Below are 24,538 nucleotides of genomic sequence, written 5' to 3'. Positions count from 1 at the left end.
TTTTCTTTCTGTTCCATACGCTATTGATTGGATATAAATCAAGAAATCTTTGAGGCCGTGATAAACCGTGATAAACCGTGCAGTTATCTCAAAGTAGTCAATGTTTAATCTAGTTACCTTTTTACGTCTATTTCTTTTTTTCCTTATCTACTCGTAAGAATTCTGTTTTGGTTACATTTGTTTTTATTCCTGCCTGTAATATGATGTAATCAACATCTTCACTGTTTGCTGATATTACTTCTTGATAATGACGTTAGGTAACTTTGGGTGACTTATATTTCTATACCTGAAAACTTGTGTCTTGACTTCTGTAGTACCTCTCGAAATAGCAATTTGTATAACAAGGGAGGAAAGTACTACTTTTCCTCCCGAGAATGAAGTTTACTGCCCGACGCGTAGAGGAGAGCAGTAATCATTCAAGGGAGGAAAAGGCACTTTACTCCCATGTTATACATATGGTTTTTCCACCTTCCTCAAATAAAAAGTCATTTTTTCATTTTTACTTAATTTATTTATGTAACTAACCAACAAAATTTATAAGAACTAAAACTAACAAGTAGGTACAATATAACTGTCAACTGTCAAATAAGTCAAATTATTATTAATGTAAACATTGTTAAATCAAAATAACAATTTACTGTTTTTTACACCATCCTGCAAAATACAGGATGTTTTATAAATAAACGTGAAAATGTATAGATGCTTACGTAATAGAAAATAGATATTGTACAGGGCGTCAATAAGTTAGATTTCATGAATGAAATACCATGACGTCACTTTAACTTTTCCTCCCTAGGGAGGAAAAATATTTTCCTTCCTAGGGAGGAAAAGTACAACTCTGCTCCCTACAATCAGGTCCGGAAAAGTATACTTTCGGTAGAGGTAGGTGGAAAAATATATTTTAACTAAAGTAGGGGGATAGGTAGCATTTATAATTAAGTTACTAAGTAAACATGAGATCAAGTGTAAATAAAAAGAGTTATTAAAACATTTATTATATTTAAGAATTTATCACAGACTAAAAATCATCTAATGTAGATAATAATACCTATTTCTAATATATTTTGTTATTCTTCAAGGACTGCTGAATATCTTCTAGCGTCTTACCCCTTGTTTCTGGTAATATAAAATAAGTTACTACTGCAGTTAGAATATTACAAAATGCAAACACGTAGAAAGGTGCAAAAAATCCAGCACTTGTATTGATTAAATAAAACAAATAATTGATAAGGGCACCACCCGCTCCAAAAGTAAGAACAATTAAGACCATTGCTTTAGTTTTAATACTGACCGAGAAGAGCTCACTCAGCATAAGAGTGGGAATGACGTTTAAGCCAAATGAAGCAAAAATTTGAAATACAACCGTGCTGGCGACTGGAAACCAATTGAAACTCGAAACGTCGATGTCAGTATAATCATTGAAGTAAAAATAGGTTGCCATGAAAAATAGTATTATACCATTAACACCAGTGCTTGTCATATAGCAGCCTCTCCGTCCAAATCTATGCATGATGAAAGTCAGGACGATAAAATTCAAAGTCATCTGGACACCTGTGTATATTATAGAAGACAACTCGTGGCTTAGGTTTCCTCCAGATTTTTGGAAAACAAACTGGGTAAATGTTATTAAAATACCAAGCCCTGACGTGTGTTGTGTAAAACGCAAAAAAGCTGCTGCTAACAAAGCCTTCCTGTTACTTTTTATTTTAAACAAGTCTATCCATGTTCCTGATTCTGACATTTGTCGCTGAACATCATGTTTTAGTTGATTTAAATTTTGGTCAATAGTTTTGTCTCCTCTAAAATATATTAAGGACTTTTTGGCTTCATCTTCTTTGCCCTTCATTAATAAATAATACGGAGATTCGGGTATCAATGAAAACAAAACGAAGAATATAATAGGCAAGGGCAGACATATGTAAGAACTTCTTACTACCCCAAAGTAACTGCCTATGACGTTAATTGAGAACTCTCCTATGTAGTAGGATCCTGCAAGAAGATTCCCCCACTTGCCTCTTACTCCGGGTGTTGTTATTTCTCCGATATAAGGAGGAAGAGCTGCAAAGAATATTGCATCAGCAATTCCTGCGAAGGCGCGTGAGACATAGAATAGGTATACGTCTTTGGCTAATGCAGCGCACACCCAACCAGCTATCTGAGGTACTGTAATCAGCAATATTGTCTTCTTGCGTCCAAGATTATCGGTAAATTTAGAACAGAAGGGACAGATGAGAACGGTAAATATTGGATTTATTGTATTGAAATAAGATGCCTGTTCTTCTGTGATGTTATAATTCGCCTTGTCGTTAATTATTTGTACCATGAATGGGGAGGCCCATGCGTAAAATTGCCCGTTGGTGATGCCGACCATTGTAGCTGAAAAAAATTAATTGATTAAGACTAAAAGTTAAAAAGTTTAAACTAAATTTTACATCAAATTCAAGTAAAGAAATATCTTGCAAGAGGGGCAGACCAAATATACAAGGTATCCCCGAAAATAGTGCGTTCCTTTAATATAATATACAATTTAGAACAAAAAAGTCCTATAACATTTTTTTTAAAGTTAACCATTTCCAAAAAAAAAAAAATTACATTGTTCTCCATATAAGCGAATTTTTATTTTCATCATTTTTAAAAATTTGGCATCACTGTACAAGAACTGTTTGTGATTTAGTTTATTGACACATTTACAGACAGGTACACCTGCAAAATAATTGTACCACCCCATGTTTGAAAATAACAAAACAAGAATTTGTTTGTTTTTTTAGGATGAAGACGGGGTTTAATATAAATGCTAAAGGCTAATGCTGCAACTATTTTTGAATTGTGATTGTCTATGTTTAGATTTTTGTATACATAGTTGTCAGATTTCAATTTGCACACGAAAATGTATTTTGGTTTTTTTGGCCAAACGGTTGAATTTAGAAAAAAAATGTTATAAGGACTCTTTTGCTCTACATGGTACCTTCTACCTATACCTTTAAGGAACGCACTATTTTCGGGGACGCCCTGTATATGTAGCGTTTAATATTAGGTTTGTTCTAGCAAACAGTCAAACTAGTCAGAAACCGTCAGCAAACAGTTGGTCAGTGAGAAAACATAATACAGTCACCAGTGCTATCCCGTCTACTCGCGTTGGTCCACTATTCGCTGATGGTTTCAAACCGTAATTCTTCTGACACTTCTGACCACCTTGGTTTGGGTCTGTCTCTTCATCTTCTTAGAACAGAAAATACAATTTTTAACTTGTGTCTTATTTTCGGTTAAAAATACTAATTACAAAAGAACACATCATCATATTCATCAAGCCTTCTGCATCCAAAGTTGAACATAGGCTCCCCCTAATTTCTTCCAGTTTTGTCTTGGAATAGTTGGGTCTTGGGCTTCCTGCAACCAATTCCCAGCAACCCTTTTGACTTGTCTGTCCATCCTGTAGGTGGTCTACCTCTACTTCTTCGTTTGCTCGTAGTCTACACACTGTAATTTTTTGGGTCCACCTCCCGTCCTTTATTCTGTCTACATGGCCTGCCCAATTCCACTTCAACCAAAAACACAACAGTCAGAAAAATTGTTAATCGAATAAAACACGAGATTATGATAGGTCATAATCATAGGTCAATAGAATGTTAGAGAGAGTTTTGAAGCAAGACCATTATATTACCAATTTAACAGATAATAATTGTCTCCCCTTTTATACTGCTCGCGGCTTTGGGATTACTTATAGCGGAGTAGTCTGTTAAATCTAGGGCCTAGGGTATACAAGGAAGGTAACAGGGCCAGTGCTACGCTTCAACCGCCTAATATTACCCCTGGTTTTACCCAAGGTACTCATTTTATTCAGGCTGAGTCGACCTGTGGCCTTTTAGACATTTTTAAAAATGTCTAGCTGTTCTCGCCGGCGCTGGGAATCGAACCCAGGATTACCTGGGTAGGTAGGCTACTTTGTACAAATTTGAATTACAACGTAGAATGAAGTAAACACTTCTGTTGTATATAGGTATATTATAAATTTATTAAAAAATACTATATACCTATAGTATACCTATATACAACAGAAGTGTTTACTTCATTCTACGTTGTCTTAACAAAGGTATACAGCCAACTACAGGGTTTACCCTTTTAATGTTAAATTTGAATTAGTAATTGCAACCTTTCAGGAGACTAAACAAAAAGGAAATTTTTACGCAGAATTGGTAAATTACAGATTTTTCAATATTGGACGATTTGCGGTTAAATGCCCTAATTAGGAAAAATATATCACCACGTTGACTACATAGTATTATATTTTAAATCGTGCAGAAAATACGGATGAAGATATTAAAAAGAACTGTTACGAATTACGAATATTTGGAAGAGATAATTTTATAAAATACTATCTTGCCATACAAAAAATATTGGATATTTTAACACAAAGAAGGCAAAGGAATAATAAACTTTACCTTCAAACATAAAATGGAAATCATAAGTACTTATAGTCCATTGAACTGTTACTTTAGGGTTGTATTTTTTAGAGGAGTCAATTTTATTTTCTTAATGTGTAGGGGGGTTCAGTAGAAGCTTAAGTTCAAGTTTTTGGGGTCGCACCCTTTGTTCCCCGGTCGTCTTCTTGGAAAAAGGGATGCAAAGGGCTTTCGCGCTGTATCTCCTAAACTAGTAACCATACAGAAAATACAATTACACATAAAATGTAGCAAATTAAGTTTTCTTCAATTTTATATTTATTACTTTTTATCGTCAAGTGACCAACAAAAAAGTTATAAACAAAAATAACAGAAAATTTTGTAAGAAGTTTTCTTATGCAGGTTATAACTTTTTTTCCGTTTATTTTGCAATAAAATAACATCATAGCGATTTTATAGAGGATTTTTCAACGAACAATTTCCACTATAAAGTTGTTTAATTTTATTTATTTATCTAGGTTTTACAGCGCTCCAAACTTGACCAGATTGTCGAATTCTCATAGGAATACAATAAAAACAAAACCTTGGGCTTACTTTTCTATCTATATATTTATTATGATTTTAACACTCCTATGCTTTTATTAAGCTATTTTTGACCCTTTTTTAGGTCACCTATGAGGTAGAGTCTGAAGACGCGTTTTTTGTGTGGTATCCCCAATAGGCCTAATCCACGGACAACTTCTAGACAAAATAATATTATTTATTATTATATGTTGAAAAAGATCTATCATAGGTATTATTTTTTTATTTTTTTCAATGGTCCAGGCTGCGAGTGAAGATCTAAATCAGTATCCAGGTGAATTTTTGTGGTATAATGAGAGTTACAGTTGGCGTCATTTGTCGGTAATTTATCTACCAATTCTTTTTTTTTTCAATAATTATTGTTGATATGTCCACGATGTTGCTGCAACTTTCACCACCACAATAGAGGCACACTGCTGAACATTTGAGGTCTGCTTTTCGGCAACCACATGCAATTCCAGTTTCCATTGCATCTGCTAAAGATAAATTTCATAAGCTCGGGGGTACTGGAGGCTAGGAAGTTTGGATTGGTATCCAAAATTTTCCATGCTTTTTCCAGCCCCAATTTTCTGGATCACAATGTTTACCGAGCCATGACTGAATCTGCTGATACACTCGGAGTCTGTGGAAACGGGCTGCATCTTGTGTTGAAGGAAGTGAGAAGAGAATAAATGCATTTTTTGTCACTGTTTTAGCGAATCGTTTGTATCTCAGGGTTTCCAGAGAATCGTCTTTATTTCCACCATATAAAGAGACGAAAATCGTTCGCCGACAACAGTGAGTAAAGATGGCTCGACTTTCCCACTGACAAATAATTTTCCCTAGAGGTTTCTTACAAATAAAGTAACCACCACTCATGGTGCGCTCTTACAAAAAACACAAAATGCTTATCTAATCACAAAAATATAAATTTTACCCACAAGACTCTCAATAATATTATCTATAAAACTCAAATATATATATATATATATATATATATATATATATATATATATATATATATATATATATATATATATATATATGCTTTCTGTTGTTTTCCGGGTTTGACTCCGCGTTGAATAATTTTGGTTTTGATAAAAACCATTATTTTGACGACGTTTCGGCAAGATCTCACTTGCCATTGTCAAGTCAGGTAGTTCCGCTTCTCGCTGCTGCTTGAAGGAAACTGAATTTTTTACTCACGATACCGTCGCTTATGTAGTTGATCCTGATGCTGCTTGCCCTGCGCGAACTCTGGCTCTTGTTATTGGTCCGGTGTAGGTTGCAGTCGTCGGCGGGATGTTACGCGTGGATGTTGCGGCCTGATTTATTTTGGCCTTTTTCTTCAATACCGTTTTCCAAGTTGTAGGAAGCCGTTGCGCATCATCTCTTTGGTTTAAGCCGTTGGGATTTCTTTCAATTTCTATCGATTCTCTGATTTCCCGTTTTCTTTTTATTTCGATGTTAGCTAACATCGTTGTTTGGTTCAGGTTTATTGTGTGTCCTGTATTTGCGACATGTTGAGCCAGGGATGACGTGGTTTCTCCCCTTTCGATAGCATTTCGGTGTTCTTCTCGTCTTACCTGGATTCTTCGGTTGGTCTGTCCAATGTACGACTTTCCACAATCCCCACACGGAATCTCGTATACACCTTGGCTTTCTAACGATATTTTGGTCTTTGGTGTTGGTAAAATAGTTGAGATCTTTCTGTCCGTATTAAATATCGTTTCTATGTTGTGTTTTCTCAGCACTCTCCCTATTTTCTCTGTCGTACCATTCACATATGGCAGAATGGTTTTGCCGATCGGCTTATTGTCTTCTGTAGGGTCCTTATCTCTTCTTCGAGCATTTTGAGCTTTTTCGATGTTGTATGTTGAGAAGCCGTTTTTTCTTAACGCTGTTTTCACGTTATGCATTTCTTCATTTTCATGTTCTTGGTCTGTCAGTCTTTCGGATCTTGTAATCAAGGTTTTGATGACTGAATGCAATTGTGCAGGATGGTGGTGTGAAGCAGCATTTAGATATCTATCGGTATGTGTCGGTTTCCGATACACTGTATGGCCTATGTGTCCGTCTTGTTTCTTTATTATTAACACATCTAAGAATGGAATTTGATCGTTTTCTTCCAGTTCCATGGTAAACTGAATTTTATGGTGGATATTGTTGATGTGTTCTAAAAAAGCCTTTAGTTTTTCTTCTCCGTGGGTCCAGATAATAAAAGTGTCATCCACGTATCTAAGCCACAGTTTGGGTTTGTATTCAGCTGTTTCTATTGCCCGCTGTTCTATTTCCTTCATAAACAAGTTCGCTATTACTGGTGACAGTGGAGAACCCATCGGTGCTCCCTCAATTTGTTTATATCTTTGTTCCTTATAGATGAAATAAGTGTTATTTAAACAGTGTTTGGTTAGGTTTAGTGTATCCGGTGATATTGGATACTTTTTGCTTATGATGTCCAGTGATTCATCTATAGGAACATTCGTGAAAAGTGAGACAACATCGAAGCTGACTAGCAAATGTCCCGGCTCAAGAGTCACACCTTTTATACGCTCGATGAAGTGGCTCGCGTTCTTGACGTAAGAATCCGCTTCTTCCGCGTATGGTTGCAGCTGTTGGGCCAGAAATTTCGCCAGCGGTTGTAAGGGAGATCCGATGGAACTCACAATTGGTCGCAGTGGTAATCCTGCCTTGTGTACCTTGGGTAGGCCGTAAAATTTTGGGCATCTAGATGACTTCTCTCTAGGTATGAGATGGACCTGTTGTTCTTTATTGATATTTGAGGCTTTGATCTTGGCTTTTGTTATTTTCTCTAGATAGGTTGTCGGGTCTGACGAGATGCTTTGATATGTTGTATCATTTAAGATGTCGTTTATTTTTGTTTCGTAGTCTTGAATATTCATCACTACCGTAGCGTTGCCTTTGTCAGCTGGAAGCACGATGATTTCTTTGTTGTTCTTCAAATTATGTAAGGCTTCTTTCTCTTCCCGTGTTAAATTTCTTTTTGGTGGTTTAGCTGTTCTTAATATTTTTGATACGTCTTGGCGTATGATCTCGGCTGTTTCTGCTGGGAGATTAGTAATTGTAGTCTCTACCTCAGTAATGATGTTTTCTACGGGAATGTATGTAGGTGCAACAGCAAAATTGAAACCTTTTGCAAGAACACTATTCGTGGCTTCATCCAGTGTCAGATTTGAAAAGTTATATACTAAATTGTTTGTTTCTATTTGTGGATTTTCTTTCTTTTTTGGCCGCTGTTGTAGTAACAAATTTTCAAACTTTTTAATTTGTTTGGTCTTAGTGAGATCAGCATCTGTTTCTGCTCGAAAGTTTGTCAGTTGTTCAAAGAAATTCCATAATGTTGGATGGATTGTGTTACTTAGTTTAAGATGCAGCTGTAATGATTCTGCATTCATTTTGTCGATGTCTCGTCTGGTATCATGGATTGCCTCTCTAATAAGCGCCAGGCTTGCTCTTCTTAAGATGTTTTTAGTTTTATAGTTGTTTTTGTGAAAAGTGAGCTTCATACAAGTCGGTATAATGCTTTCGTCACGGCAGCGTTCTAAAAACGTAAGGTTGCATAACAACGTCCTTCGTTTCGATCGTAGTTTTTCGTATCTTCTGATGTCTGGTAGAATTTCCTCCCCGTAGAGGTTAATTATGTTACACTTGAAGTTTCCGCGGGAGCTATATGTGCTTTCTGTTGTTTTCCGGGTTTGACTCCGCGTTGAATAATTTTGGTTTTGATAAAAACCATTATTTTGACGACGTTTCGGCAAGATCTCACTTGCCATTGTCAAGTCAGGTAGTTCCGCTTCTCGCTGCTGCTTGAAGGAAACTGAATTTTTTACTCACGATTTACTCACGATATATATATACTTATATATATATATATATATATATATATATATATATATATATATATATATATATATATATATATATATAATCGGTTTAAAACGTCCTCCGACGTCTTCCGATGCCCAATCTCCATGCATCTCTATCTTCCCAAAGGTCTTCGTCTAAACCTCTCTCTCGGATCTCTCTGTCTATTCCTTCTCTCCAGCTCTTTCTGGGTCGGCCTCTTTTTCTCTTACCATGTGGTGACCAATCTAGAATCTGTTTTGGCAGACGGTGTTCTGGCATTCTCTGCACATGTCCATACCACTTTAGTTGTTGTACTCTTATATCTTCGACAATCGTATGTGTGACTCCCATAATCTCTCGTATACGTTCGTTATTAATTCTTTCGAGTTTTGATTTTCCTGCGGCACGTCTCCAGTAGTCCATCTCCGTGGCTTGTAGTGTTCTTTCAGTAGTTGTCTTTAACTGCCACACGTCACTTCCATACATTACTATGCTCTTTATAATAGTGTTGTATATTCGATGTTTATTTTTTTTGGATATATGTTGATCCCAAATAATACTATTTAGTTGAGATATGGCCCTTCTACCTTGAGTGTTTCGTTTTTTTATAGCCTGATCTGATTTGCCGTCGTCCGTGATTTCTACTCCTAAATAAGAATATTTATTGTTGTACTTAATGTGTTGTCCGTCGTTTAAAACTAGATTCTGTTCGTTGCCACCGATGTTCATGTACATTGTTTTCTCTATGTTAACTTCTAATCCCCATTTTTTGTACTCTTCGATTAATTTCCGAGTCATGTATTCCAGATCGTCATAATCGTTGGCAATCACAATTTGATCATCAGCAAAACATAGAGTGTACAGGTTGTTATTATTTAATTGTATACCCATGCCGCTGCACTTCCGCTTCCAAAGTTTTAATGCTTGTTCCAGATATATTTTGAAAAGTGTCGGCGATAGGCAGCATCCCTGCTTCCCTGCTTCTCAAAACTCAAAATACTTTTCACAATTTTTAATACGACTGCACGTGGCCAAATAGGTAGCACAACTGAAAGAATAAGTTAAGTAGAGGGGGACCGACTGCTGTGCCACCTAGGATAAATGATAATAATAAGAGTAATAGCAGGCAGATGTTCAGTCCGGTACGGAAGAAAAATGACGTAACTGCAAATTTTGTCAATTCCTGTTTATTGCGCAATTAACTTCTAAAATACTATGTAAAGATGATACAAAAAGACCGAACTGTAAAAATGTGCTGAGCACTATAGGGTTGTTGCGTCGTTACTGAAATACGCGCTATGTTAGACCTTGTTTCAGATGCATAATGACGCAACTGTAGATAGGGTTGAAAATGGGGCGATTAAATTAAGATAATGAAATTCGAACCAATATCGATGAAAATAAAAGCCATCGTTGTCAAAAAACAAACGCCATACCGAATACCGATGCTCTTGGACGATTACTCGTCATTTAATTCCTATTTTAAATATTTAAAAATCGTTTTTTGCTATTCTGAAGAATTTTCCATTTTGCGGTTGCGTCATTCTTCTTCTGGATCTGCGAATTTGTCCTCAAACAACTTCTTGGGCCTTTTCTACATATGCTTAGGGTTCTGGATTTTATAGTGGGGAGAAAGGTCAAAAATAGATTAATAATAGCATATGAATGTTAAAATCATAATAAATTGTATAAATAAAAAAATATTAAAATAGAAAAGTGAGCTTAACGTTTTGTTTTTATTGTACCCCTTTGAGCATTCGAGAATCTGGTCAAGTTTGGAGCGCTGTAAAACCTAGATAAATATATAGAACTAGACACCTTTATAGTGGAAATATTGTTCGCTGAAAAACCCCCTATAAAATTGCTATAATGATATTTTATTGTAAAATGAACTGAGAAAAAGTTATAATATCCAAAAGGAAACTTGTTAAAAAAATTTTACATATTTTTGTTTATATCTTTTTTGTTGGTCACTTGACAAAAAAAAATAATAAAAACAAAATTGTAGAAAATTTAATTCGCTACATTTTATGTTTTATTAGATTTTCCGTAGGGTTGGTAGTTTACGAGATATAGCGCGAAACAATTTTGCACCCCTTTTCCAAGATGGCTGCCGGGGGACAAGGGTGGCGGCCGGGGGACAATGGTGGGTACCCCAAAAACTTGAATTTAAGCTTCTACTGATCCTTCTACACATTAAAAAATAAAATTGACTCCTCTAACAAATGCAAGGTATGGCCTAAAAAATGTAACATTTCAATGGACTATTACTTCAACCACAAGTTAATAAAAATACATAGATATCACCAGAAGGAAAGATAATCAATCAGCTAGACCAGGTGCTAATAAAAGCTAAACATATAAAAGTCATAAAAGATAGCTGAACGTATAAGGAAGTAGACACAAATGTAAATATAAAAACAGATATATTGAAATTGTTTTACTACTTATGTATAGCTAAAAGGGTTCTTTAGATTACTATCTAGTTCGAAAAGATATAAAGTATTTAGCTGAGATATAGTAATATTCTTAAGAAATATGCTAAAACAAGGTAGATGATAAAAGCACTGAGTAGTGAAAAAGATAAGGGAAGATGTTTACCAATATAGAACGATACATAGAAGAGATAGAACAAGGCATGATATAACTTTGATATTTATTATTAATCACTTCACAAAATACTGATTTAGTTTACTTACTTATTAATACGGCATATATTTGTGGCCACGTCTTTTCCTCTTCATTTTTAGAAACTTTATTTTTTTCAATGTTAACCACAACCATTTTGATCTCTTATAGTATTTACCTTTAATAAATGTTTTAGTGATGTTTTCATTTATATGCAAGTCTGAAGTAGTATTTATATATACGTCTGTAGATACTGTCAATATTATTTTTAGATTTTGCAGATTTTAGGCTCTTTATGGAAAATTCACATGCATATTAAAAATTTTTAAAAGATAAGAAACATTAGTAGAATAAACATACTATAGTGATAGTGTAAAAGTGGGTTCATAACAAAAATATAACGTTAAGAGTACAAGTTAAGATATCTGGTCGACGTAAAAACTATCAAAATATTTATGTATTTTTAATTTCTATATGTCTCTACAAAGTCTTAAATGAGTGTACTGAAAATTATATAGGGTGTCAATTTGAAAAGTTGCCACCCCCTATAATTTGGTCCCTATAGAAAATCTAAAAATATACAAGAACATGTCAAATTTATTTGTAAGGGGACATTTTATAGACCACTTTTCAACAAAATTACATATACCCTCTAACGGGGGCGGACACAACCCCCAAAATCTTTAATGGAAAGGGTGGTTGAGTGATACCTCATTTTAAATATCGTTCGATTACCTTTTCAAAAATACCACATACGTTATATTTATTTTCAGTACTTTTGGAAAAATCAAGTGAAACCATACAGATATTAAGTATCGAGTTCAGAACTCCAAAATTTTTTTAGAGTATTGAGTCCAAGACTTTTCCAAAAGTACTGAAAATAAATATAAGGTATGTAGTATTTTTGAAAAGGTAATTGAATGACCTCTAAAATGAGGTATCACTCAACCACCCTTTCCATTAAAGATTTTGGGGGTAGTGTCCGCCTCCGCTAGAGGGTTGATGTAATTTAGTTGAAAACTGGTCTACAAAATTTCCCCCTCACAAATAAATTTGACGTGTTTTTACATATTTTTAGATTTTATCTAGGGACCAAATTATAGGGGGTGGCAACTTTTCAAATTGACACACTGTATAGGTAATCCCAAAGGACAGATATACCAAACGCCATAGAAATCCAAACATCCAGTACAAATGGTTCATTATTGATAAATGCTTAGGAACACTTCTTTATGTGCTGTTTTCTACTGAATGTTGCAACCATCATACTCGTATAATCATGTTTCTTTGTTTTTTGTCGTATGTACCTATTATTAGCTTTTGGCAGCTTCTCGTAGCTTCTGGTATTTGGAACCATCCTCTAAGTCTCTCCGCCAGGGTTTTTTCTTTCTGCTTAAACCTCTTTTACTTTCAATATTGCCTTCCACTATAAGCTGTAGCAGATTGTAGTTATTCTTAAGATTGCCACATTTCTCTTTCTCACATCCCTGTGGAGTATTGGGCGCTTAAGCGTTTCTTGACCAAAAGTATAAGATTGCTGTCTGGCCGGGACAGCGCATCTTCTTTTGTTTTTATTCTCTGGATAAACTTCTTCTTCTTCTTCAGCCTGTGTTCGTCCACTGCTGGACATAGGCCTCTTCCATTTGCTTCCATCGATTTCTACTCTTGGCAATTCTCATCCACTGTTTGCCCGCGACTTGTTTGATATCATCTGCCCACCTCTTCTGCGGTCTGCCTACTAATCGCCTGTTCTCTCTTGATCTCCAGTTTGTTAGTCTCTGTGTCCATTTTTCGGGATTATCTCGGGCAACATGTCCGACCCATTGCCACTTGAGCCTTGCTATACGTTCTGCGACATCAGTAATCTTTGTTCTTTCACGAATGTCGATATTTCGAATTTTGTCTCTCAAACTAATCCCTAGCATGGCCCTCTCCATCGCTCTTTGAGTTGTACTGAGCTGCTCTAAGGTTTTCTTTGTAAAGGCCATGGTCTCCAGTCCATATGTAGTTACAGGCAAGATACATTTGTCATAAACTCTACGTTTTAGACACATTGGTATATCTCTATTCTTGAAGATAAAGCTTAACTTGCCGAAAGCTACCCAAGACAATTGTATGCGTCTTTTTATTTCGGCTATTTGGTTTTCTTTGCCGATTTTAATGGTATGTCCAAGATATATATAGTGGTCTACATTTTCAAGACTGACGTTGTCAATAACAAGATTAGTTTGTACATTACTCATTATTTTTGTTTTCTGAAGATTCAATTTGAGACCTATTTTATTTGACTGCTGGTTTAGTTCCTTCATCATTTGTTCCAGTTCCTTGATATCTGTACTGAATAATACTGTCGTCCGCAAACCTTAAATGACTCAAACGTACACCATCAATGTTAAGACCTAATACATTTTCCAATGCTAAGGTAAAAAGTTTTGGTGAAATAGTATCACCTTGTCTAATACCTTTACCAAGGCGTATTTTTTCGGTTTTTTGGTCTTCATTGATTTTGATGTGGAATGTGGCCTGTTCATAAATGTTTTTAATGAGTGTAGTGTACCGTGAGTCTATTCGAGCATCCCTGAGGGCTGACAAAAAGGACCAGGTTTCAATACTATCGAAAGCCTTGTGAAAGTCAATAAATGCCATATGTAAGGGTACATTATATTCTGTGGTTTTTTCTACCAGTGTTCTGATGGTTTGTAAGTGATCGTTAGTACCAAACTCTTTTCGAAATCCCGCTTGTTCAACCGGTTGATATAAATCAAGTTTTTGTGTTATGCGGTTGGTTATTATTCTTGTTAGCAATTTGTATAAATGTGACAACAAACTTATAGGCCTGTAGTTTTCAATATTAGTAGTGTCTCCTTTCTTGTGTAAAAGTATTATTTCGGCGTTTTCCCACAGATTGGGTATTCTTTTCTCTATTAGACACCTATTCAGCAAGACTTCCACAACCTCTACAACTGTGTTGCCACCCATTTTTAACATTTCAGACGTTATATGATCCTCGCCAGGAGCTTTTTTATTCTTCATTTGCTGTAAGGCATGTCTAATTTCCGAAGAAGTTATTTTAGGGAGAGTTTCCGAGCCGACGTTTAGAATTGTTCTATGGTCTGTTCCGGGGTTCTGTATAGTGGATGTATAAAGATTCTTGTAGAACGTTTGTATTTCCTTGATTATTTGAGTTTTTTCCGTCACCGTATTCCCCTGTTGGTTTTTTATTTTAGTTATCTTCGATTTTCCTTTAGTTAAATGTGATTTCAATACTCTCATGTTTCTATTGTTTTCGATGGTTTGCAATATTTGTTTTGTTTTATAACTGGATAAACTATCTTAATCCAATTTGTTTGTGTTCTCTCATTGTTCTGAGAGAACAATGAGAGAACTCTTCTTTTCTAGCTGGTGTCTGGTCTTCCTCTCTTTGGTTGGTATTCAAGTGCTTGTCCTGTTATGTTGTTTTGATCTTTTCTCAAAGTGTGGCCATTTGTGTGGCATTTCCATTTTTTGCCTTGACTGTAGTAGATATGTTACTTTGCTTTGTTCTTTTCCGTAATTCTGTATTAGTTATTCTTTTGGACCAGTATATTTTCAGGATTTTTGTTAGAAATTTATTTACAAAAGTTTGCAGTTTTTTAATTGTATTTTCGTCCTGTTACTAGTTTTCTGCTTCGTAGAGTAGTATACTTTTGATGCAACGATTAAAGATTTTAATTTTTGTTGTTTCCGATATAATCCTGTCGCCAGTGGGGGTACAACGGCCTCATTAATTCAGATGGACTTAAACAATTTTTTTTTGTATTTTGACCCGTAGAACACGAATTTTTTGGGTAACAGTCGATCCGAATCTCGATAAGATTGTTATAAACAAGGAACTTGAGGAATCACATAACAGCGATTTTTCGCAAAACAAAACATTTTTTTTGTATATTTTGGGTCATTGCAATTGCAATTTTTGAACCCGAATAACTTTTGATTGAAAAATAAAATAGCAATTCTGCTTACCGCATTTGAAAGTTCAAGTCAAATTCTATCGGTTTTGTTAATAACTTTCATTGCTAAAAAATAATTTTTTTATTGTTAAACAAAGCTATAAACACTTAGTGATTGAATGATGTTTTCAATGCATTTCTCATTTGAAATCGAACAAGTAGGCGCGCATACAGACAATTTCTACGTAGATTACGTACATTAAAACGCATGCATTGGGCACGGGAAACACTATGTGTTTATGGCTTTGTTTAACAAATAAAAACTTAATGTTTAGCAATGCAAATAATCAAAACGATAGAATTTGACTTGAACTTTCAAAAGCAGTAAGCAGAATTGCTATTCTATTTTTTAATCAAAAGTTATTCGGGTTCAAAAATTGCACTTTTTCGATTTTTTGAAAGTTCAACCGCGTTTATCTCGAAAACTATGCATCCTACAAAAAAACTTGTAAGACCATTTTTTGTTGAGAATCACCCAAAAAATACAAAAAAATGTTTTGTTTTGCGAAAAATCGCTGTTATGTAATTCCTCAAGTTCTTTGTTTATAACAATCCTATCGACATCCGGATCAACTGTTAGCCAAAAAATTCGTGTTTTACGGGTCAAAATACATAAAAAAAACTTGGGTAAGTCCATCTGAATTAAGGAGGCCGTTGTACCCCCCTGCCGACAGGACTTCGTCTGTTTGCGAAGTTCTATTAGTCCAGGGCGCATCTGTTTTGAGATGGACGTTGAGAGGTGACTCAAATTTTTTTGCAGAAATTACTTGAAAATAACTCAAATAACAATATTTGAGTTATCCTCCCACTCAAAATGGTCCGGAACATTGTTGAAATAATCAAAATGTCAAAATATCAAGGAAAAATTCGATTTTTTTATTGGTTTTTTGATTATAACTTTAAAACTGTTAATTTCTGAGAAAAGTTGTATGGACATAAAAGTTGCAAAATTAAATTTTCTGCAATATAGAATTGGTTAAAAATTTAAAAAATAGTCACCCTTGTTGCAAAATAGCACTAATTGCGAAAAAAACCATACAAAAACAAGTATTCGCATTTTACGTTTTACAATTACGCAACACTTAGGACCTTTAAATTTTTCCCAGAAAAACTTTATGATATTGTTAAACAGCACTGTAAATTTCATTAAGATCGATTTAACAGATTTTGCAAAATAAATTTTGCAATCCAGCTTTCGCAAAAAAAATTCATTTTTTGAAAATGTTGCAGGACTGAAAATAAAGCAGATAGCAAGTTGAATTTTTTTTTTTTGGTTATAAAAGTGTACTGTACCTTTCATTTGCAATTTACAAAATTAAAATCGATTAATTACCACGGCGTCAGGAAATTTTTTAAATCAACATTAATTTTTGGTGCTACGTGTTCGATTCACACAAGTTTTCCACCAAAATTTCTTCCAATCTTTATCTAATATATTATTTTCTTATTCTATATTTTGTTGTATTTTAATATTTTAATTCCACAAAAATCAAACAGATTGTATTATTGTTTGTGAAATATTGTTTAAACAATTGCGTATGTTTAAAAATAATAAACTTTTATTCTCTAAGTTAAAATATATGAACAAATAAAGTTTTTGCTAAAAAAAGTGCTATTTCAAAGGATAGAGTATGTGTTTTTATTTTGCAATAAACAAATTTATTTATTTATATCGAAATGTAATAAAAATTAAAATGTATCAATCATTATCAAAGGCCATTGGAATGCCTAATCAGAGCAAACTATCCCCTGTCCTGCGCGTAGCACCAATAATTAATGTTTATTTAAAAAAATTCCTGACGCCGTGGTAGTTAATCTATTTTAATTTTGCAAATTTTAAATGAAAGATACAGTACCTTTCTATAAGCAAAAAAATTTTCAACTTGCTATCTGCTTTATTTTCAGTCCTGTAACATTTTGAAAAAATGAATTTTTTTTGCGAAAGCTGGATTGCAAAATTTATTTTGCAAAATCTATCTCACCGATCTTAATGAAATTTACAGTATTGTTTTAATCTATCATAATGTTTTTCTGGGTGAAATATGAAGTTCCTAAGTGTAGCATAAATGGTTGAAAAAGGTAAAATGCGAATACTTGTTTTTGTATGTTCTTTTCACAATTATTGCTATTTTGCAAAAAGGCTGACTATTTTTTAAATTTTTATCTAATTCTATATTGTAGGAAATTAAATTGTCCAACTTTTATGTCAATACAAGTTTTCTCGGAAATGAATACTTTTAAAGTTATAATTAAAAAACCAATAAAAACATCGAATTTTTCCTTCATTTTTTGACATTTTGATTATTTAAACAATGTTCCAGACCTTTTTAAGAGGGAGGATAACTCAAATATTATTATTTGAATTATTTTCAAGCAATTTCTGCAAAAAAATTTGAGTCACCTCTCAACGTCCAAATGTACTAATATTTTTACAGATGTGCCCTGGTCTATATTTCAACAGATGAGTATCTGTTTAGATTATTCTCGTCTGTATATCCTTTTTACATCCCCGCTCCTTTCCATGACTGATCCCAGATATGTGAACTTGTTTACCTCTTCTACTTCGTTTATCATTATTTTAGTTTTTACATGGTTATTATTTTTCAAAAGCTTGGTTGGTTTTCTCTGTATTTATTCGGAGCCCGACTCGTATCGGAGTACCTACTGTGCCAATTTGTCAATTTTTGTAATGGCCACATTTAAAGTAATGTGGCCACATTGTAATAAAAGTTACATTTTGAACTGCTGTTTGACGTTTCGATGATTACCACTCCAGGAGACGTCTTCAAAAAAGATATTTTTGGCACATTTTTTAAAATTATATTTTTTAAAAACGATTTTTGGAATGGAAAGCCAAACGTCAAATAGCAATTAAAAATGTAATTTATGTGACAATCAGTTTAGGCTTAATCACATATACTCATACTATTTAATTTAGGCATACCACAAAACAGTTTCAGAACCAATTTCTTTATTATTTCCTCGTCTTTGTGATTCCATCTTTTAATAATTTTTTTGAGTCTCGTGTGTACAAAAGTGGAAAGAAACTCTTCTTTCTGCTTTCACATGTCTTTTAAAGCTGCCAAGAGATAAATATTATCACTTATCTTTACACACCCTCGTCCTTTCTTGTTTTTTCCTGTATGTATAACTGTATTGTGTTGTGCCAGAAGCCTGGCAAAGACAACAAGTTGTCTGAAAGTTACCGGCCTATCGCCTTACTCAGTTGCTGTGATAAATTACATACTAGAACGACTTAATCCGGTCAACTTAGACATCAAAATAGTTGGCAAATAACAAAAATTGCCGGAGAGCCAAATTTTGGTGGAGAGCTAGAGTTTACCATAACAAATAAAGTTTTAAAAGTCCCCATTGATCCCATGTGTGCAACAGAAGTTATTCGGGGTCAAAGGTCAAAATTTGAGATTTTTTGGATTTTTCTCGAAAACGTTAAGTTTTATCAAGAAAAAACATCAAACCAAAGTTGTAGATCTTAACATTCTCTACAAAAATAGTCCTTACAATTTTTTCCTAAGAGTTACCATTCCTGAGACATCGCGATTTTAAAAGTTACTTTATACATTATATGCACATAAAAGCCACCTATATACATAATATGGCACTTAAGTAAATACCTATTTGTGTCTCTTTTATATAATATAATATACTATTCTGAAAATATTTCTTCAAAAGATAATCAGTCCCAAACTGAATTTCCTCTATCCACGTGGCCTTAAAAAATATGTGGCTACAGTATTGTCCGTAGGTCTTATTCATATTATCTGTTTCTTTTAGTGGTTGAGTTCAAGTGAATATAAGTACTTATTACAAGCGTCTACCATTTAGCAGACATTACTGGCTTACAGTGACAGTGGTATTTGACAGCTACAGTGACTCGACAAAGAATATTAAAGCTGCAGAACAACGTCGTCGAGTTACAAAAACATCATCGGGTTCCGAGATTATCTTTGATGAAAATATAACAGTTCCAGCGAATCAACAACAATTTTTCGCTAACATTAATAATAAATCTCGTTTCATTTCCATGTTAACTGACAAATTAACAGCTGCGAATATTGAAGTGAAACAAGCTAAAAATGACGCAGATGTCCTTATAATTGAGACAGCAATTGAAAAATTTAAGGCAACAAACACAACAATTGTAGTTGGTGAAGATGTTGATTTGTTAGTACTGCTTACTTCAAGGACTCCAGTAGATGAAGTTATTTATTTTCTGAAACCTGGAAGGGCTCAACAGCGAACAGAGATATATTCTTCGAAAAGTTTATCGGCTTATCCCAAATGCCAAAAGTACATTTTATTTTTACGTGCGATAACCGGCTGCGACACTACGTCAGCAATGTACAAAAGGGGCAAAACGTCAGTATGTACTTGAATTATTCAAAAAAAAAAAGTTTGTTACAGACTGACTGCTGTAAAGTTTTTACAGAACTTGATTCCACACCGCAAACAATAATCACGGAAGGAATTCGCTTTCTTCTTGCGGTTTATGGAGCTCAAAAAAAATAGTTGTCTTGATAAATACCGATACCATTGTATAACTAGACCATGTGTAGATAAACAAACAAGTACAACTATCATGTCTTCCTCCAACATCAGCATCTGCTTTTCAACATTTGTATCCAGTATATTATCAAGATCAAACATGGCTAGGCAATGAACTGAATCCAGAAGACTGGGGTTGGAAATTTATAGATAATACTCTGGAACCGATTAAAACCTTACTCCCACCTGCTCCAGAAAAACTCCTTAACACTATTTTTTGCAATTGCAAAAAAGGTTGTAGTGCCAAATGTGGATGTAAAAAAGTCGGGTTGCTGTGTTCTCTAGCGTGTACCAACTGCCAAGGTCAGTCTTGCTCAAATGTCCAGTTTAGTACAACAGAGGAAGACTCCTGTGATTTTAATGAAGAGACCAATGACTCAGTCACATTTGAACAATTTTTGAACATCCAGCAAGAGGAAGAGGAAGAAAATGAAATCGAAGAAGACTTGACTGTTGAAGTAGACTTTCAAGAATATGAATCTGATTAAAATATCTAAAGAAATCAGTGGAGTAGGTCTACAGGGGAAACCACGGTAAAAAAACGCGCCGAGTACACTACCTCACAGGTGCTGTGGAAACGTGTGCATATCATATATAATGTGACTCTTAGAATCGCGATATCTCAGGAGTGGCAACTCTTAGGAAAAAAATAGTAAGGACTATTTTTGTAGAGAATTTTAAGATCTACAACTTTGGTTTAAAGTTCTTTTTTGATAAATCTTACCGTTTTCGAAAAAAATCCAAAAAATCTTAAATTTTGACCTTTGACCCCGAATAATTTTTGTTGCACACGTGGGATCGATGGGGACTTTTAATACTTTATTTGTTATGGTATACCCTAGCTCTCCACCAAAATTTGGCTCTCCGGCAATTTTTGTTATTTCAAATGTCTATATAGACCGGGTTAACTCTTATATAACCGAATATGTAACACCATTGAGGACGCTGTACCAATTGAGCAAGCTGGATTTAGAAGAGGACGAAGCTGCTGTGACCAAGTGCTGTCCTTAACTACATTCTTCGAAGCTGACTTTGAAAGACTTGAAAAATCTGCCATAATATTTACAGCTCTTACGGCTGCCTATGACACTGTGTGGAGAGAGGGCCTTATTTATAAGTTGATGAAAATCATACCCTGCCTAAAAACTGTCTACTAACTAACAGACTGTTTCAGGTATATATAAATGATGCGCAAAGTAACGTTAGAAAACTTAACAACGGCTTACCTCAAGGCTCAGTGCTAGCTCCTTTATTATTTAACCTTTATACGGCAAATATACCTGAAACAAAATCGAGAAAATTCGCTTATGCTGACGACCTGGCCATTGCCTTCCAAGATAATAGTAAGGAGAACGAGCTCTAAACGAGGACCTAACTACACTAAGTAACTACTTTAAGAACTGGCGTTTACGTCCTAACACAAGCAAAACTGAAACCTGTCTCTTTTACCTGTCGAATCAACTTGCGGGCGATACTCTCAATGTAACTCTAAATGATACAGCTATCAAACATAACAACAACCCCAAATATCTAGGCGTCACTCTTGATACAACACTCTCCTTCAAAGTCATCTTACAAACGCAGCCGGTAAACTGAGAACAAGAAACAATATAATAACAAAACTTGTTGGAACAACTTGGGGTGCTTCTGCAGATACTCTTCGGACCTCTGCTCTAGCTTTGATTTTTTCAGTGGCAGAATATTGTGCACCAATATGGTTAGATAGTGCACATACAAACAAAATCGATGTCCAACTTAATCAAACCATGAGAATAATCACTGGAACAATAAAATCAACCAAAGTGAGATGGCTGCCTACGTTGAACAATATTGCTTCACCAGATTTACACCGTACAACAGCATTAGTGAGAAAGTACCAGAAAATTGTAGCCAACGTACAATTACCAATCCATCAAGACATACCAGACATCTCAAAAGAGCACCAGCGACTGAGATCTAGAAATCCCCCAATCAGATCTGCCCGAAGAATTGGTCATTCCTATGATATACAGAGGCAATGATCCACAAGATGGATGCCAACAATAGCAGCAGATTATATTTAGATATTCACCCCAACTCAGGGTTTCATCGGATCAAATCAGCCCAGGTCCACCGGGGCGAGACTTAATCGCATACGTACCGAACATGGTAAATGTGCTGATTCTCTGTTCAAATGGGGTCTTGCGGAAAGTACAAAGTGCGATTGCGGATCACCTAGACAGACCATAAGCCATTGTGTTTCAGACTGCCTAAATCGTGCCTACCGTGGAAACCTCCAGGACTTTGTGGAATGCTGCCCAGAAGCAATTGAATGGCTATGTAAATTGGACAATAATATTTAGGTTCATTCATTATATTTTAGTGTTTGAATAATATATAATATTTGTCTATTTATCGTACTGTGAAAGTCCATATGCTAAATAATAATGTGTCGTTTCAGTTCTTGTAACATCCTATTTGTTTAGCCCATCATCATCCAACCAATTCACGTCCACTGCTGGACATAGGTCACCCCCAATTGTTTCCACACTTCACGGTTTTGTGCTGATTTTTGCCAGTTTTTACTAATCTGCCTGATATCATCTGTCCATCGTGTAGGCGGCCTTCCTCTACTTCGTTTATCTTCTCTTGGTCTCCACTCCATCAGCTTTCGTGCCCATCTTGAATCTTTCAGCCTGGCGACGTGTCCTGCCCAGTTTAGCCCATAAACCATGAATATTCGATGTGGCCAATCTCATCGTATCTTTTTATCAATATGTAGCATTCTTCTTGAGAAACGAAAAGTACCGCCTCGCGCAACTGATCATAAAGGGTAAGACGGAAGGAAAACGGGTTCCGGTAGGTGTCGGATGTCATAGATTAGAAATATGAAAGACTGGATCGACCTTGATTCAACATCTTTGTTTAGAGCCGCATTGGACAGAGACAGATTTGCCAGTGTAGTCGCTAACCTCCGCTAAAGGAGACAACACCACAAGAAGAAGAAGAAGAAGAAGTAGCATTCTTCGTCTTTTATTTCCTCCCCGTCTCCAGGGTTCTTGATTGAGACTTTTGAAATGTGTTTCATCCTTACTTCTTTCTATCTCCTTCCTATTTTATAATTAACGGGATCAAGTATAAACAAAAACAGTTATTAAAAAAATTATTATTCTTAAGAATTTATCACAGACCAAAAATTATCTAATATAGACAATAATAATTATTTCTAATATATTTTGTTATTCTTCAAAGCTTGCTGAATATCTTCTAGCGTCTTGCCCCTTGTTTCTGGTAATATAAAATAGGCTATTATTGCAGTTAGAATGTTACAGGCTGCAAACACGTAAAAAGGTGCAAAAAATCCAGCACTCGTATTGATTAAATAAAACAAATAATTCATAAGTGCACCGCCTGCCCCAAAGATTAAAACAACCAAGACCATTGCTTTACTTTTAACACTGACAGAGAAGAGTTCGCTCATCATAAGAGTGGGAATGACGTTTAAGCCAAATGAAGCAAAAATTTGAAATACAACCGTGCTGGCGACTGGAAACCAATTGAAACTCGAAACGTCGATGTCAGTATAATCATTGAGATAAAAATAGGTTGCCATGAAAAATAGTACTATACCATTAACACCAGTGCTTGTCATATAGCAGCCTCTCCGTCCAAATCTCTGCATGACAAAAGTCAGGACGATAAAGTTCAAAATCATCTGGATGCCTAAATATATTATAGAAGACATCTCGTGACTTAAGTTTCCTCCAGATTTTTGGAAAATAAACTGAGTATATGATATTAAAATACAAAGACCAGACGTGTGTTGTGTCAATCGCAAAAAAGCTGCTGCTAACAAAGCTTTCCTATTACTTTTTATCTTAAACAAGTCTCCCCATGTTCCTGACTCTGACATTTGTCGCTGAACATCGTTTTTTAGTTGTTTTAAATTTTGGTCGATGGTTTTGTCACCTCTAAAATATATTAAGGACTTTTTCGCTTCCTCTTCTTTGCCCTTAATTAATAAATAATAAGGAGATTCGGGTATCATTGAAAACAAAATGAAAAATATAATAGGCAGTGGCAAACATATGTAAGAACTTGTTACGACCCCAAAGTAACTGCCTATGGCGTTAATTGAAAACTCTCCTATGTAGTAAGAGCCTGCAAGAAAATTGCCCCACTTTCCCCTCACTGCAGGTGTTGCTATTTCTCCGACATAAGGAGGAAGAGCTGCAAAGAATATTCCATCAGCAATTCCCGCGAAGGCTCGTGAGACATAGAACAGGTAAACATCATTGGCAAAAGCAGCACACAGCCAGCTGGCTATCTGAGGTACTGCAATAAGCAATATTGTCTTCTTACGACCAAGGTTATCGATAAGTTTAGAACAGAAGGGGCAGATTAGAATGGTAAATATTGGATTTATTGTATTAAAATAAGATGCCTGTTCTTCTGTGATGTTGTAATTCACCTTATCGTTAATTATTTTTATCATGAATGGGGACGGCCATGCGTACAATAGACCGTTGGTAATGCCGACCATTGTAC

General features: G+C 35.0%; 3 protein-coding genes and 1 long non-coding RNA gene across 4 annotated transcripts in view; 1 reads left to right on the top strand and 3 right to left on the bottom strand.

Moving 5' to 3' along the window:
* LOC126880609 (facilitated trehalose transporter Tret1-like) overlaps window positions 1-24,538 on the bottom strand; it is a 48,940-nt gene that overhangs the window by 8,118 nt on the left and 16,284 nt on the right. The gene's annotated exons all lie outside the window — the stretch shown is intronic.
* Window positions 980-11,694, bottom strand: LOC126880608 (facilitated trehalose transporter Tret1-like). Its single transcript, XM_050644596.1, has 2 exons — window positions 11,528-11,694; window positions 980-2,376 (listed from the first exon to the last, which is right to left on the bottom strand). The coding sequence occupies exons 1-2, from the start codon at window positions 11,610-11,612 to the stop codon at window positions 1,055-1,057; spliced, it is 1,407 nt and encodes a 468-aa protein (XP_050500553.1). The 5' UTR covers window positions 11,613-11,694; the 3' UTR covers window positions 980-1,054.
* On the top strand, window positions 1,284-23,665 carry LOC126880610 (uncharacterized). Its single transcript, XR_007696649.1, has 2 exons — window positions 1,284-1,433; window positions 23,596-23,665. It is a non-coding gene; the product is annotated as an uncharacterized LOC126880610 (long non-coding RNA).
* The window catches only part of LOC126880607 (facilitated trehalose transporter Tret1-like), a 36,740-nt gene continuing 35,342 nt past the window's right edge, over window positions 23,141-24,538 (bottom strand). The window contains exon 2 of the mRNA XM_050644594.1: window positions 23,141-24,538. Coding sequence (XP_050500551.1) covers window positions 23,217-24,538 — 1,322 coding nt within the window. The 3' untranslated portion in view covers window positions 23,141-23,216.

The sequence above is a fragment of the Diabrotica virgifera genome, chromosome 2 (assembly GCF_917563875.1).
Source record: "Diabrotica virgifera virgifera chromosome 2, PGI_DIABVI_V3a".
Lineage (NCBI taxonomy): Eukaryota > Metazoa > Arthropoda > Insecta > Coleoptera > Chrysomelidae > Diabrotica > Diabrotica virgifera.
This window is presented reverse-complemented; position numbering and strand designations above follow the sequence as displayed.